Raw genomic sequence first — 15,731 nt, forward strand, 5'->3', positions numbered from 1 at the left:
GTTCACCTGGGAATTTCCATGCTTTTTGTAGGCTTTAGGGTGGGTATTGGGGGACCCTTAGCATTCGCCCATTTTCAGTGTTAAGTTAAATTGCCTCCTCATTTAAACTTGATGTGGTGGAGAAGGAAGAGCCATTGGAAAGATTCAAATTGTAGGGGATCTGTGGTACTGATGGGCAAGGAAGATCATTTTAGCAGGACTGAAGGGGGGCATTATGGGTACTGCGGGGCCCAGAGAGGAGGCTGCAGTAGAAAGGTGGAAGGTCACCAGAACCATGGCGAGGGAAGAGAGGAAAAGCCAGTTTTGCGGGGAAGAAACAGCATCAAGATTTGGACTCATCTTGGGGGCAGGGGAGGAGGCAGGAGGAGTGGAAGATGACCCTCATTAGTGAGCTCAACTGGAAGAGGACGGCAGTGTTGACAACAGAAGCAAAGAGAGAAGACAGTGGGGAAAAGGCCCTGGCCAAGATGGGGTCCTCTTCCATATCAAGCAGGAACATGACTGCCAATCACCTGTTTATGCTTCAGAGTGAAGTTGAAAGGTTTGGAGAGGGGTCCGGGTTTCCCAGTGATCCCACTCACTACCTTGGAATTCAGTGTAACGGTACCCTGCTTGTCATCACCCGTCAGGTTTTGCTGGTCGATAAAGTCATTGTTCAGGATGGACTCGAGACTGGCGTACGATATGAAGGCAACGGCTCCGGAGCCTGCAGGAGCAAAGATGCAAGAGGTGACACCAGAACAGCCTGTGTCCTGTGTCACGCCACAATGAGCTGGAAGAGCTCTTGGCTGGTGGCCCAGCCGAACCAAAGACGAGAAGGACACAGGTACAGAGAGATGGGACGGCTTCCCCACATTCGTACAGAGTGTCAGTGGCCAAACTGGAACGAGACCCCAGGACTCCTTACGCCCTGCACTGGCCAATGAATAACACTTCCTCCTAGGGGGCCATCCGCCAACCAGGACTCAGGTGAGCATGTTGCACTCCAGCTCTGCTACCACTAGTCCAGGAAAATCCACCCCCATCCTGGTCTGTCCAAACTCTCCAGCCCTGACATGCCCTCTGAACCAGGAAAGCCACAAGGGCAGAGCTTAATTTGTGCCAGGGCTGAGCCCCAGAACCTCTGGGCTTGGCAGTTCAGAGCCCCGGCACCTCCCGGCTTGCTGTGTCAGTTATGAACGTAAAAACATTGCTTGAGTCCTGGCACCTAATTACTTGAGTCCTGACCCCACTTTCATTACAAATTAACCGCTGCATGGAGGGTCGGTGTAAAGCAGCCCAGGACCCCCTGGGGAGTCTGTCAGGGCTGCTTTACGGTTTCTCTGCAGCACCGGAAGATCTGGCCTCACAGCTGGATCTGTGGCATGTGTTGGAGTGGTTTGACTCCTTCCGTTGCCCATCCAAACAACTCCCAGATGGTACCTGGTTCGCTGGCGCCAACCACGGTCGTGCAGTCAATGCTCATCGAGTCGTTTTGAGCGTTCAGTTCGATCATCTTCCCTGCCCGACTGCAGTTATCCATAACCCGCAGGGCTGCAATGGCTGGGGGCAGAAGGACAAAGTTCTTCACTGCGCTGCTTTGAAAGCTACCCTGCATTTAGCACATGGCCTGATTCTCCTCCCACTCCTGGGGCGGAAGGGAGCAACGCTGCTGTAAAACCAGCAGGGCCGAGAGAAGAATCAGGACCCCGGATTGTCTCTATGTCCTTTGTGCCTTGCCCCTAGCACAATGGGGCCCTGGTCCATCATGACTGCAGCTCACAATCCTGCTACTAGCCGAGATCAGAGCCTCGTTGTGCTGGGCACCATAGGCAAATGCAATAAGAGACCACTCCTGCCCCAAACAGCAGGAAGGGTTTGAGTCCTCATTTCACAGACAGGGAAACATAAGCACCCAGCGATTTGCCAAGGTCACTCAAAGAACCTTTGACATAGGCAGGAATGGCACCCAACTCTCTTATGCTTTAGCCCAGCACCTTAGCCCCGAGGCCATGCTTCAGTGCCGAGAGCAACTAGGGTGGCACTCAGAGCTGCGTGGAGGTTTTTCCTTTTTCTTACTCATCGTCTCGGTTGCGATAGTCTGCGGCTTGTTCTCGGGACTTTTCTGAGCAGCTTCCAAGGCGGCCAATTCTACGCGCTGCAGAAAGGCGTTGGCTTCCCATGTGACCTCCTCTTTGCTCCCGGTAGACTGCTGGGCAGTGGCATTGAAAAGCGAATCAAGAGAAGTGAAGACTTTCTGGGGTTTAAAAAGAAGATACCCAGGGTAAAGCAGGGGCTGTCAAACAGTGGCCCACTGGTTAACAGAGAGATGGTCCCATGGATCCACCACTGAACCTCCCCATTCACCATCACGGAACATCCCAGGGCAGCTACAACTGCTTACATGGATGTGTGATTTTAGGCAGGCTTTTAGGGTCCCCTCCCCCTCCATGTGCTTCTTATAGTCTGGCCCTCTGCTCCACATGGTTCCCACGCTGCCCAGGTCCCAGCTCCCATCAAGATAGTGCCTCATTCCCTTTGCCCCAAGACATTCATCACCCACTCTTGGCTGGCAGCTGAAATTCCACTCGCTGTTGGCTCCAGTCTACTCTTCTTGAGTAGAAGCAACCAAGCCTTGTTTTCAGCTGCTTTTAAAGACTCCCCCCAGGTTCATCTTTGGAAGGAAGTATCTGGAGACCGGTTGGGGACAAAGAGGAGGGACTTTCCCTTGGAGGACAGGGACTGGCAAATACAGGTGCATAGCCTCTGACCTCCAGCAATACTGACTGGTTTCCATGGCCACATGCAGATTCCAGGTTCTTTGTGGTCTGATTCAGGATGGTGCAAAATTTGTTGCTTTTCTGGTTTCCCTGTAGTGGAATCGTGGAAAAAAGGAGTTTATGCTGTAACATACCTATCTATCTACTGGGGGGTGGAAGATGGGTGTCCATGTCCACCCACCTGTTCTGTCCCTCTTAATCCACTGTATCTTTCTATCCATCCTCTGTCTAGCTCTTTCTCCATCCAACCATCTTCTCTGCCTCCACCCTTTTCTAGGTACCAGCTCTAGTCCATCCATCCTCCCTCTCTATCTCTATCTCTCCAGACTATCCAACCCAGAAGCAGCACGCACACTGAGTGCACTACACAAACTCTACACACACACCCCTCACATCCATACTCTCCCTTTTCCCCTCCTGCCCTGCCCACGAAGATGCCCCAATTCGGACTCACTCGACACATACGTGCTGGGTGGTGTTGCCGCACTGGCTTTTGAAATCGTCTCCTTGCAGAATCCCGGGCTGGCAGATAAAGAGACTTTCTAGGGAAGGAAGGAGGGAGCCAACATTGGAGCCTCTCTATAAGGATCACATCTCTTTATAATGCGATCAAAGCATCATTACACTTCTGGGCACAGAAATGAAACCCGGCAAAGTCCAGTCGACAGCAGAGCTGATGCTAAAGCTAAAGGGATTGGTTTATGGGGCCCAAGAAGGTGGCACTACTCCAGATGCAACTTTCCCCATAACAATATGAAGAATATGCATGGGTGCAGTTGGCTCCTGTATACTACTGCCTACAAAACATACAAGGGCCTAGCTACACACACACACACACTAGTTTGTGGGCAGCTTCTGAACCACGGACCAGAGAGAGCCCCACTAGAGGGCTCACAGACCACTGTTAGCCTTTGGGGCCATCAGGGCCTGATTATATTCCATGAGTTTCCCAAGGCAGCTTGTAGTGACTGGTACCTGTGCAGTTCAAGGTGTGGGGGTCACCAGTTTTCCAAGAGGTCCCACTGGGGGAAGAATAACCTAGAGGACATTGGCAGGTGAAACTCCCTGGGGTATTGATGCAGATGCTGTGAGGGCCACAGACTGATGGGACCTGAGAACATTCATCAATATCTAAACAGAAGAATATGGAATCAATTATTCATCACAGTGGCAGTTACAGGCTCAAACCAAGATCAGGTCCCCGTTGTGCAGGGCACTGCACAGACAAGGATGCACAGGGGATGTCTACATTGCACACTAAGCCCAGTCGCTGACTCAGGTTTTAGCCCAAGTCCCCCGTGCAATCACCCAAATTAATCAGACTCGGGGCAGCAAGCACTCAGGACCCAAGTCCTAGCACCTGGGTACTAGAGGGGTGGGTCAGAGTCTGAGACATGCTTCGACTCAGGTCCAAGCCCTGTCATTTTGCAGCGTGGATGCACCTCAAGCCGCAGACTGAAGTCAGAAGGTCCGCGCAGTGCAGTATGGATGCGTTAGTGCAGCTGCGAGACCTGGGTCCAGCAATTGTAAACCCCGGTTAACAATGCAGTGTGGACACACAAGCACTGGCTGAGAAACACTGAGTCCACAAGCCCGGGTCCCACAGACAGCGGAGAGATACCCAGAGAGACAGTCCCTGCCCCAGAGAGCTTTGAATCTAAACAGACGTGACAGTCAAAGGAAATATGGTGATCCCCGCTGTGCGGATGAGGAGCTCAGGCAGATCGCTCGGATGACACTGAGGACCCAGCATAGGAAATACCTTGTGGATGAGCCCAGAGGGCCATCTGGTCCAGTGACTACCAACAAGGCATTCACAGCAGTTGTTACCTGTGCAATTCAGGCTGGGGAAGCCAACTGTCCCAGTGACAGTATCATAGCCCTTTAAGCATTTGCAGATGAAATTCCCATTGGTGTTGTTGCAGATAGCGTTAGCTCCACAGGGTGAGGGCACTTGATCGCATTCATTAACGTCTACACGGGAAAATGTGGAACCTATCATTATGCAGTCGCCGTGGGGAAGCATGGATATGCAATGTTATGTTTGCTATGGTACAGTAATTACAGTTACACTCTTTGATAGTCCTTTGACTCTGCCATGGAGAGACCTTCGAGTAAATGACAATAAAGGCCTTGTTATCTTTCTAAACTATATGCTCTAATTCAATCAGTTTTTGAGCTTAAGGTAGGAATGGCTGGGTGGAATTCTCTAGCCTGTGATATACAGGAGGTCAGATTATATATTATCACAATAGCCCCTTTATATGAATCCACAGAACAAGTGTGTTAACACTCCAGGAGGTCTTGTGAGTCCCTCAGATGAAATCCACTGCCAATACAATATCAATAGAAATATTGCTCATCACACCAGAAAGTCCATTTCAGTTTTCACGCTGGTCTTTTGAAGGTGCTGTGCAAAGGAACAAACATCTTCAAAAGATGAGCATGGCAACTTATATTCATAACTCTGCTAGTCACTAAAAATCATGGTCTCAGGACAGCTCTACAATACAGACCGACATTGTTAAAATATGTTGCTCAGGAGTGTGAAGAATCCACATCCCTGAGTGATGGAGTTATACCAACCTAACCCGCCCTGTGTAGACAGGCTACATTCAAGGCCGGATTAACCCATAGGCTAATAAAGCTATAGCCTTAGGCCCTCCTATTTTTAGGCCCTACTCTAGGCCCTCCATTCCACATTGAACTAACAGCTGAGAGACAGTAGCGGGGCCATCGGAATTTTTTTGTCTCATTAGATATTGTTATGTACAAATTAATCCATCATGATTGTGAATTCAATTTATGGAGTTGTGATTTTGTCTTTGTGGGCTAAATTAGTGTTTGTGGGTGTGACGGGTTAGATCACAGAAACCCCCTTGGGGCTGCCAACTGATGTGCCAAGACTACTTCTGCCCTCGCTTTCCCTGCTGTCCCACCTTAGGACTTCAGTGCCCTTCCTGGTTCGAGCCAGACCCGCTAGCCTGCTGAAAACCAGACCAAGGTCTGAACCATGTCCCCTAAAAGCTGTGGGCTTAACTAAAAGCAGCTTAGGAAGTGTTCCTGTCTTTAACACTCAGATGCCTAACTCCCAATGGGGTCCAAGCCCCAAATAAATCCATTTTACCCTGTATAAAGCTTACATAGGGTAAACTCAAATTGTTCGCCCTCTATAACACTGATAGAGAGATATGCACAGCTGGTTAATTAATAAGTAAAAAGTGATCTTATTAAATACAGAAAGTAGGATTTAAAGTGGTTCTAAGTAATGGCAGACAGAACAAAGTGAATTACCAAGCAAAATAAAATAGAACATGCAAGTCTATGTCTCATACAGTAAGAAAACTGAATACAGATAAAAACCTCACTCAGAGGAATTCCAATAAGCTTCCTTTTACAGACTAGTCTCCTTCTAGTCTGGTCCAGCAATCACTCACACCCCGTGTAGTTACTGTCCTTTGTTCCAGTTTCTTTCATAGAATATCAGGGTTGGAAGGGACCTCAGGAGGTCATCTAGTCCAACCCCCTGTTCAAAGCAGGACCGATCCCCAATTAAATCATCCCAGTCAGGGCTTTGTCAAGCCTGACCTTAAAAACTTCTAAGGAAAGAGATTCCACCACCTCCCTAGGTAACACATTCCAGTGTTTCACCACCCTCCTAGTGAAAAAGTTTTTCCTAATATCCAATCTAAATCTCCCCCACTGCAACTTGAGACCATTACTCCTTGTTCTGTCATCTGCTATCACTGAGAACAGTCTAGAGCCATCCCCTTTGGAACCCCCTTTCAGGTAGTTGAAAGCAGCAATCAAATCCCCCCTCATTCTTCTCTTCTGAAGACTAAACATCCCCAATTCCCTCAGCCTCTCCTCATAACTCATGTGTTCCTGTCCCCTAATCATTTTTGTTGCCCTCTGCTGGACTCTTTCCAATTTTTCCCACAACCTTCTTGTAGTGTGGGGCCCAAAACTGGACACAGTACTCCAGATGAGGCCTCACCAGTGTTGAATAGAGGGGAACGATCATGTCCCTCGATCTGCTGGCAATGCCCCTGCTTATACATCCCAAAATGCCATTGGCCTTCTTGGCAACAAGGGCACACTGTTGACTCATATCCAACTTCTTGTCCACTGTAACCCCTAGGTCCTTTTCTGCAGAACTGCTGCCGAGCCATTCGGTCCCTAGTCTCTAGCGGTGCATGGGATTCTTCCGTCCTAAGTGCAGGGCTCTGCACTTGTCCTTGTTGAACCTCAGATTTCTTTTGGCCCAATCCTCCAATTTGTCTAGGTCCCTCTGTATCCTATCCCTACCCTCCAGCATATCTACCACTCCTCCCAGTTTAGTGTCATCTGCAAACTTGCTGAGCGTGCAATCCACACCATCCCCCAGATCATTTATGAAGATATTGAACAAAACCGGCCCCAGGACCGACCCTTGGGGCACTCCACTTGATACCAGCTGCCAACTAGACATGGAGCCATTGATCACTACCTGTTGAGCCCGACAATCTAGCCAGCTTTCTATCCACCTTATAGTCCATTCATCCAGCCCATACTTCTTTAACTTGTTGGCAAGAATACTGTGGGAGACAGTGTCAAAAGCTTTGCTAAAATCAAGGAACAACACGTCCACTGCTTTCATCCACAGAACCAGTTATCTCATCATACAAGGCAATTAGATTACTCAGGCATGACTTGCCCTTGGTGAATCCATGCTGACTGTTCCTGATCACTTTCCTCTCCTCTAAGAATTGATTCCTTGAGGACCTGCTCCATGATTTTTCCAGGGACTGAGGTGAGGCTGACTGGCCTGTAGTTCCCAGGATCCTCCTTCTTCCCTTTTTTAAAGATGGGCACTACATTAGCCTTTTTCCAGTCGTCCGGGACTTCCCCCGATCGCCATGAGTTTTCAGAGATAATGGCCAATGGCTCTGCAATCACATCCGCCAACTCCTTTAGCACTCTCGGATGCAACGCATCCGACCCCATGGACTTGTGCATGTCCAGCTTTTCTAAATAGTCCCGAACCACTTCTTTCTCCACAAAGGGCTGGTCACCTCCTCCCCATGCTGTGCAGTTACCCTTGGGGGTGGAGAGGCTCTCTTTAGCCAGCTGAAGACAAAATGGAGGGGTCTCCCCAGGCTCTCTTGTGGGAGAAGACCCCCTCCTCTCTCCTATGCAAAGTCCAGCTCCAAGAAGGAGTTTTGGAATCACATGGGCAAGTCACATGTCCATGCATGACTCAGTTTTTAAAGGCAGCAGCCATTGTCCACATGCAACCTTGAACGTCCTCAGGTAGACTTCTTATGTGGATTGGAGCCTTCCAAGATCCATTGTGCGTTAAGTGCTTCTTGATTGGGCACTTAACTTGCAAATTCCTATCTAAAGAAGCTGACCAAATACGTTACTAAGGCTACTTAAAAATCAAGCAAGTACACAGCCAATATTCATAACTTTGAATACAAGAAACAATACATGCATACAAATAGGATGAATAGATTCAGTTGATCATAACCTTTACAGAGATACATTACATGGCATATGTAGCATAAAACATATTCCAGTTATGTCATATATACATTCATAAGCATATTTCCATAAATGCTTACGGGGTGCACCGTCACAGCGGGCCCAGGCAATACTGACCTTTGTACCCAGTAGGCCTACACTGGACAATAGAAACCATGTTGAAGAAAGGAGGATGGCAGAAATTGAAGGAGACCAAAGAAAGACGGCAAAGGCAAGATGTAGTGCTGGAAGGAACTCCTCTCCTAACGTTTTTTCCTCCTACTCAGTCTGGTGGTGAGAAAGTCCAGGAGAATATCAGCCTAAGTGAATGGGCTGCGCCTCCTGTGTCTTCCCTAGCTGCAGTCTCACCCCCACTCTGAAGACTTTCCTAGTGACAGTAATACAAAAATATCCTTCTCCAACGATCCAGGCGAGTGGGACATGACATCTCAAGATCTCATTGCATACTGGACTGAGAAGGGCCCACAGAAATGCCGGGATCTAGATGCTGACTTTTCATTGACAAAGCGAGAACACACCAATCAGAATCGTTATCTGACCAAATCGATGTTTGAATAGGTGAAGCCTAACAAACTGATTGGCAAGTGAGAATGGCTCATTTATTCACCTTCTAAGAAGAAAGTGAACTTGTTTTTATTGCTGCCTGTTTTCTGATACCAAAAAGTGGGGAATATTCTGCAAAAGCTTCAATGATGGGAAGAATACTCTATACCAGTGGTTCCCAAACTTGTTCCACTGCTCGTGCGGGGAAAGCCCCTGGCGGGCCGGGCCGGTTTGTCTACCTGCCGCGTCCGCAGGTTCGGCCGATCGCGGATCCCAGTGACCGCAGTTCACTGCTCCAGGCCAATGTGAGCTGCTGGAAGCGGTGTGGGCCGAGGGCCGTACTGGGCTTTCCCTGCACAAGTGGCAGGACAAGTCTGGGTACCACTGCTCTATACATTACCAATCATGCAACGAGTGAGCCTCATACATTGTTAGCAGCTGCCATGCCTGAAAGTAAGCTAGTGACAGAATTGATACCCAAATGGAAAACCAGTTTTTGAAGCTCGTGCTTATTGGAAGAACGTTCTTAGATGCATAGTTGAAACCATCGTTTTTCTTGCTGAGCGTGGTCTGCCATTCCGTGGCTCCGATGAAACTGTCGGATCGAAACATAAATGGCAATTACCTTGGCGTTCTAGAGATAATCGTTAAGTTTGATTCTTTCTTAGCTCAGCACATCAATGAACACGCAAATCATGGAAAAGGCCGTACATCATATCTATCAAAGACGATTTGTGATGAATTCATTGCACTGCTGGCAAAGACGACGCTATCAGTCATTGTAGATGAGATCAAAGATGTGGGATATTTTTCCAGTGTCTGTTCACTCAACACTGGATGTGTCACAGGTAGATCAGCTGACTGTCGTCTTGTGTTATGTGCTATCCAGTGGACCAGTTGAGCATTTCATGACCTTCATAAACATCACCAGCCACACAGGGGAGAAACTTGCCTTGTACCTACTCGATTTCCTCACCAAAAATGGGATTGACAGCAGCCTTTGTCGTGGCCAAAGCAAGTAATATGAGCTGCAAATATTCAGGGACGCAGGCAAAGATAAAAAAAGAGCCCGATGCTCTGGTTGATTACATACCATGTGCTGCCCACTCGCTCAACTTTGTTGGCCAGTCTGCCGTGGATTGTTGTGTTGCAGCAGTTTCTTTTCCTGGATTTGTCCAAGAATTGTACAATTTTTTCTAGGCATCAACCAGTCATTGGATGATTCGTAGAGATTCACTACAAAAGGGATGTTCAGTGCCCAAATCACTCTCAGGGACAGGGCACAGTGCCAACGCTGAAGCTGTGAATGCAGTTGTTCTGGGATACCACAACATCACTGAAGTGTTAGAGAGCATCAAGGATGATGAATCTCAAAAATCAGCAACAAGGAAAGATGTGAAGATCCCCAGTGATGCAATGCTTACTTTGGAAACTGGTATTTGTGTGAGGTCTGGAATGATACTTCAGCCATTCAGCAAGTGCAGTCTAAGCTTACAGAGTGCTCAAATTGATCTTTCCACTGCTGTAAACCTAATGAGGAGTCTTGGAAGTGTTCTTCAACAAATGCAGGATAGTTTTGATGACTATGAAATTCAGAAAAAAAAGAAAAGGAGTACTTGTGGCACCTTAGAGACTACTCCTTTTCTTTTTTTGCGAATACAGACTAACACGGCTGTTACTCTGAAACATGAAATTCAGGGGGCTGCAAGGACGGCTAACCATGAGTGTAAGTCAGCCAAACACCGCAAAAGACAGAAGACATATGATGACGCAACTGCCCACTCATTCAGTGACAAGGAGGCCTTCACAGTTAATACCTTCATCATAATCATCGACAAACTGAAGAGTTCAGAAGCCTCGATCTGATGTTCTAATGAACTCTGTGTATAAGCTAGTCCATAGGTTTATCCGGTACATCACCCTCCTTCACCAGCAGGTTATGAAGTTCCCCTATTAAACCACTTATAAACTGGCTTTTCACAAAGGATTCTCTCATGGCTTGCCACTGGGCATACGTTCCTATCTGCATTGCCAGTTCCAAATTGAGCATAGCAAGTTCTGCTACACTCAAGCCATCTCCCAGCCAGGTGGTGCAGGGAAAGAACTATCAAATAGTCTCTGCAAGGCACTCAAATAACTATGCGGGAGATCCCCTTCCTGCCACCTCATGGCTTGCCATTCCTCCCGGTATTTCAGAAGGGCTAGTTCCCCACCACAGCAGTCGTATAACTGTTTGCATAACTGTCTACAGAACCCACGATCCACACTGGGAAGCTGCTGCCAAAATGCAAAGGAGAAAACACTGCTAGGCACTGTGCTGCTTTCTCATCAGTCTGCTCTTTCATGGAGAGCAGCAGCAGGAAGTCTGCCAAGGGCTCTCAGATTCCAGGCTCATCTGCAGGAGCAGCATGTCTTCTCAGGCAAAAGTGCTTTTGCCATCTTAAAGAGTCATCCCCTGGTTAACTGGAGATTCACTAACTGGGGAGCTGTAAACAGGAAATTTACAAATCAGCGGAAAGACAGTTCGGCGCTCATATCCTGCCTCCCCACAAGACCCAGCAAGGGTATTTCCAGCATAAAACCGATGGAGTATAAAAAGGGGGACAAAAATGCCTGTACCCACCTACCTGTCTACCTGATCTCTGTCTGCTTATAACATCAATGAATGCTTGAAAAACACTGAACTAAGGGAAGTGGTCCCAGAAGGAAAGGAAATCCAGTCTGGGAACTGAGAACTTCCTGCAGCATCTGGTGTAAGTGAGAAGGATGTTGGCTTCAAATCTTATTTAGCTTGGTAACGTTTAGGAATTAGCTTGAGGTTTTATCTTTTCATTTCTTTTGTAACCAATTCTGACTTTTGTGCCTTACCACTTAAAAAGTCTCTCTCTCTCTCGTTAATAAACACGTTTTACTGTTTGATCTAAACCAGTGTGTTTGGGAAACCTCTACTTGAGATAACAAAGGCTGGTGCATAAACATTACCCTTTGTTGGAATGTCAGACTATCTATGAGCAGTATAGCATGCACATTTCAGGGGACACAAGTCTGGGAGTGGGGGTATATGGGTGTTTCCCTGTATCTATTCATGGATGGCTGGGACAGCATTCATGTAAACATCTGGGAGTGATTTTGCAGGCTAGTGGCTGTACATGAGCAGGCCAGGAGTGGCTGGTCTGACAGTAAAGCAGCGTAAAAGGAACCCCAGGATAGAGAGTTAAGGGGACACAGCAGTTCAGGTTGTACCCTGGGGAATTTCACAGTAGGAATGAAGGATGGGAGTTGGGGGTAGGGAGGTTCTGATCCTGTGGACAGGAATCTTGGCTCCCATTCCAGGCACTGGAGCGGAGTGTCCACTAGTGGGAACAGACTCTTCTGCATGCTCATACACAAGCCTGGCTCCGTCAGCCTTATTCCCCCCCGCCCCCGCCAACTTGTCCCTGTCCCAGTGCTGTCTCTTACCATCCCTGGCTCTTGTCCCCGTCCCAATCTGAATGCCTCAGGTGTCTCATCCGATCCCAGTCTCCTTTCTCAGCCAGTCCCAGTCTCCCCCTGCACCCAATCCTCCCCTCCCCGTCCCAGTCTCCTTTCCCAGCCATTCCCAGTTCCCCTGCATCCCGGCTCCTCATCCCATTTGTCTTTCTCCTCCCCTCCAAGTTTCCAGCTGTGCCAACTCCTCCCCCCCTCCCCACAATATTCCCCAGTCCCACTGAGTCCCAGTCCCAGTGTCCCTCAGTCCAAGCTCCTTGTTGTTCCCCCAGCCCAGCTCCTCAACCCAGTCTCTTTCCCTGGCCAGTCCCATCTTCCCCCTGCACCCTGTTGCCTGGACTGATCTGTCTCCCCGCCCAACTTCCACACACTGGTTTCCAGTCCCAGTTTCCCATCCCAGTTCCTCATCCAACCACAGTCTCCTCCACCAAAGACTGTCTCTCAGTTTGCCCCCATTTCCCTTCCCAGCTCCCAGGCTCAGTCTCCACCAGTAAGTTCCACAGGTTAACATAGCATTGTGTAAAACAAAAGCATTTCCTCTGATCCATTTAGGGGCCAGATTGTGATTAGCAGCCTCCCCCCAAACCCTCTCCACAGGCTGCACAAGGGTCACTGCTTCCACCCTGCCGCTCATGGTGGTTTGCGGTGCCCCAAAAGAGGGTGGGGAAAGAGGGTGGGGCCATAATATGCTCCTCCCCTCTGCACTTGCCAAAGGATCTGTCTGGCCACATGAAGCTGGAATTGCAACATGTGAAGAATGTAACGGGATGGGGGCAGGACATTCCCCATATACCCTGGGCTGCTCAGGGAAAGATTCAGCCCCAGCAGGGCTGTACAGCTCCATGCCACCCCTGACCCAGGGCTCTGTGCCTATTGCTCAGTCTAATCTTACCCTGCTGCTTTTTGGTTTGACTGGACACCCCCTGGTTCATGGGGGGGAAGATTGACAGCTATTGGGGGCTGTGGATCATCCCTTTCCTGCTCTTTTAGGGCATGCCTGCCCTTCGAGCTGGGGGCGTAATTCCCAGCTCGAGGAGACATACTCATGCTAGCTCCCATCAAGCCAGCGTGCTAGAAGTAGAGCGTGACCGCAGCAGCGTGATCTAAGGCGGTAGGTACATACCGGGGGCAACTAGCCCATCCCACCACTTGCACCAGCCTGGCTACCCTCTATTGTTAGCATGCTGTCTCCGTGAGCTGGGAATCGCACCCCCAGCTGGAAGTGTAGACACAGCCTCAGTCCCTGCGTCGCGTTCGCCAGTCAGCAGAGTGCGTGGATACATGGCTTTTCTGGCAAGAGCTTCTCCCAAGTGCAGTAGAGCGACCTACATTGCAGTCACCCCACTGCAGGGCTCCCGCTCGCTTAGCTGGGCTCCGGAGCCGATACTCACCAACACACTTCACTCTTGGATCAGTGAATGGTTCCTTCCCAAAATTAGGCACAAACCCGGCTTTGCAGGTGCAGTGGTAGCCCCCAGGGATGTTTTGACAAGTTGCAAGATCAGGACAAGTAGACGAATTCACACAGATGTCATCTGTTAAAGGAAGAAGGAATCGTGTCATTTAAAGAGAGCAAGAGATAACCCTTTGCACCTTTTGTTTGACTTCTTCAGTGTCCTTTACATTCATTCATTAATCCAGTTAATCATGCAGCGAGGGAGAAAGGGTGGAGCCAGCAGAGCATGTGGCTGGGGTGGGAGAACCAAGCCAGCTGGCTGACACTTCTGAAGGCATCAGGTGACGGAACAAATCCCCATCCCTCTCCGCCTCCCCAGAAGCCCCAAAAGGAAAAGCAGGAGGAGGTAGGGAGGTATGGATGGAGGACTGGTGTGGGGGGCAGGGAGGATCTGAGCTGGCTTCAATGAGTTTTCAACCAACATATGGGTTTCCTAGTCTGCACCAGTGAGTCCCACAGGTTAACACTACATTGGGGAAAATCAAAGCCTTCATTTTTATCCATTTGATGGTGACTGGCCCCGACATGGCACACAGGAGGCGGGATACACACAGAAAACCTCCCTGCCAGCGGCTGCATGAGGTACATTGCTTCCTCTTGGTGGGTCACAGTCCCACAAATGGGGGTTGAGAAATGGGTAGGGCCACAGTATGCTCCTCCCCTCCGCACTTGCCCAAGGTCTCTCCGACCACATAGAGAAGGAAGTATGCGGGATTCCCCCAGAAGAATGTAAGGGCGAGTGGGGACCTCTACACCCTGGGTGGCTCAGCAGCTTCCTCACCCAGGGCTGTGGGCAGTTTGCACATGGCTGCTTTCCAGTTTCATTGGATGTCCCTGACTTCATTGATGGCCAGATTAACAGGCAGGGGAAGCCAAGTCATTAAATCTCCTGGCCCTGGATCATTTCTTCCTTGGTCTCTTAGTCACATTTCCAGTTAGTAATGCTCTTTTTGATGGTGATGCATTGAGCACTTTCTCTGCAAGCTCAACCGCATTAGAGCAAGTGACAGAACTGTCTCCCTTTTCCAGGGCTCCCCCTCACTGAGTTTGACTCAAGGGCTCAGTCACCTTTGCATTGAACTGTTGGATCAGTGAAGTCTGGGTCCCCTGAAGTGGATACAAACCCAGGTAGGCAGGTACAGTAGTGCCTCTGGATCGTATAGACGCACATTGCATGTTTAGGGCACGTAGACGGATCACCACACCTATTAGCTGTAAAATGAAGAAGGAACCATGGAAACAGCAATGATCATTTAATTAAAACACAGCCCTATTTAGCCACCAGTGGAGCATGTGGCTTTCTGGTGAGCGGGGAAGAAGGAGGCAGAGACAGAGATCAAGAGATCAGAAGAGAATGAAAAATATGCAGAGAGACATAAGGAGGAAATGGGATGGAAAGTTCTTTGCCCGTTCAAAGCCCCCCTCCAGCTGCAGGACACTCCGAGGTTCGGATCTGGAGATTTTGTTCAGGTTTCTAGGCATCAGCTTACGAGCTGTGGTGAAACATTGAGTCCCCTTGAAGCAGACGAGCCAGCAAATGCCTGAAAGAGGACAAACAACCAAGGATGCTCTTACTGCACTGGGTTTTATTGCTGTTACCCTGTAGGAGGCTGCATGGCCTAGTGGATAAAGCATTAGGCTGGGAGATCAGGGTTTTATTCCTGGCTCAGTCACTGACCTGCCAGTTGACCTTAGACAAGTCCTTACCCCTCTCAGTATCCCTTTGGTCCATCTTTTCTATTTGGACTGTAAGCTCATGGCGAGCATTGTGTCCATACAGCGCCTAGCACAGAAAGGTCCTGATACCGGTGGAGACCCCCCCCCCAAGCACTTTGGAATATAGTCTATAGATAATAAAAGCAATTTTGGGGGGCTTACAGCGGGCCAAACCCTCCTCGTGGGGAGGATGGGGACCTGTAAAACAGGCGGGTTGGTAGGATTGAATGTTTATGGGTAGATGT

At 49.1% G+C, this 15,731-nt stretch overlaps 1 protein-coding gene across 18 annotated transcripts in view; it reads right to left on the bottom strand.

Moving 5' to 3' along the window:
• The window catches only part of LOC102941668 (adhesion G protein-coupled receptor E3), a 123,058-nt gene that overhangs the window by 98,117 nt on the left and 9,210 nt on the right, over positions 1-15,731 (bottom strand). For 3 of the 18 annotated variants that reach the window (XM_043533052.1, XM_037887901.2, XM_043533061.1), the window contains 10 exons: positions 15,261-15,311; positions 14,839-14,982; positions 13,706-13,849; positions 4,590-4,733; positions 3,735-3,890; positions 3,225-3,301; positions 2,751-2,849; positions 2,059-2,236; positions 1,423-1,542; positions 513-706 (listed from right to left, as the gene is read on the bottom strand). In XM_043533052.1, the coding sequence (XP_043388987.1) occupies positions 513-706; positions 1,423-1,542; positions 2,059-2,236; positions 2,751-2,849; positions 3,225-3,301; positions 3,735-3,890; positions 4,590-4,733; positions 13,706-13,849; positions 14,839-14,982; positions 15,261-15,311 (1,307 nt within the window). Of the gene's footprint in view, positions 1-512; positions 707-1,422; positions 1,543-2,058; positions 2,237-2,750; positions 2,850-3,224; positions 3,302-3,734; positions 3,891-4,589; positions 4,734-13,705; positions 13,850-14,551; positions 14,795-14,838; positions 14,983-15,260; positions 15,312-15,448; positions 15,685-15,731 lie in introns of those variants that run through there. The other 15 variants (XM_043533057.1, XM_043533064.1, XM_043533053.1 and 12 more) reach the window with 11 other exon arrangements.

Source organism: Chelonia mydas, chromosome 20, assembly GCF_015237465.2.
Source record: "Chelonia mydas isolate rCheMyd1 chromosome 20, rCheMyd1.pri.v2, whole genome shotgun sequence".
NCBI classification, from domain to species: domain Eukaryota; kingdom Metazoa; phylum Chordata; order Testudines; family Cheloniidae; genus Chelonia; species Chelonia mydas.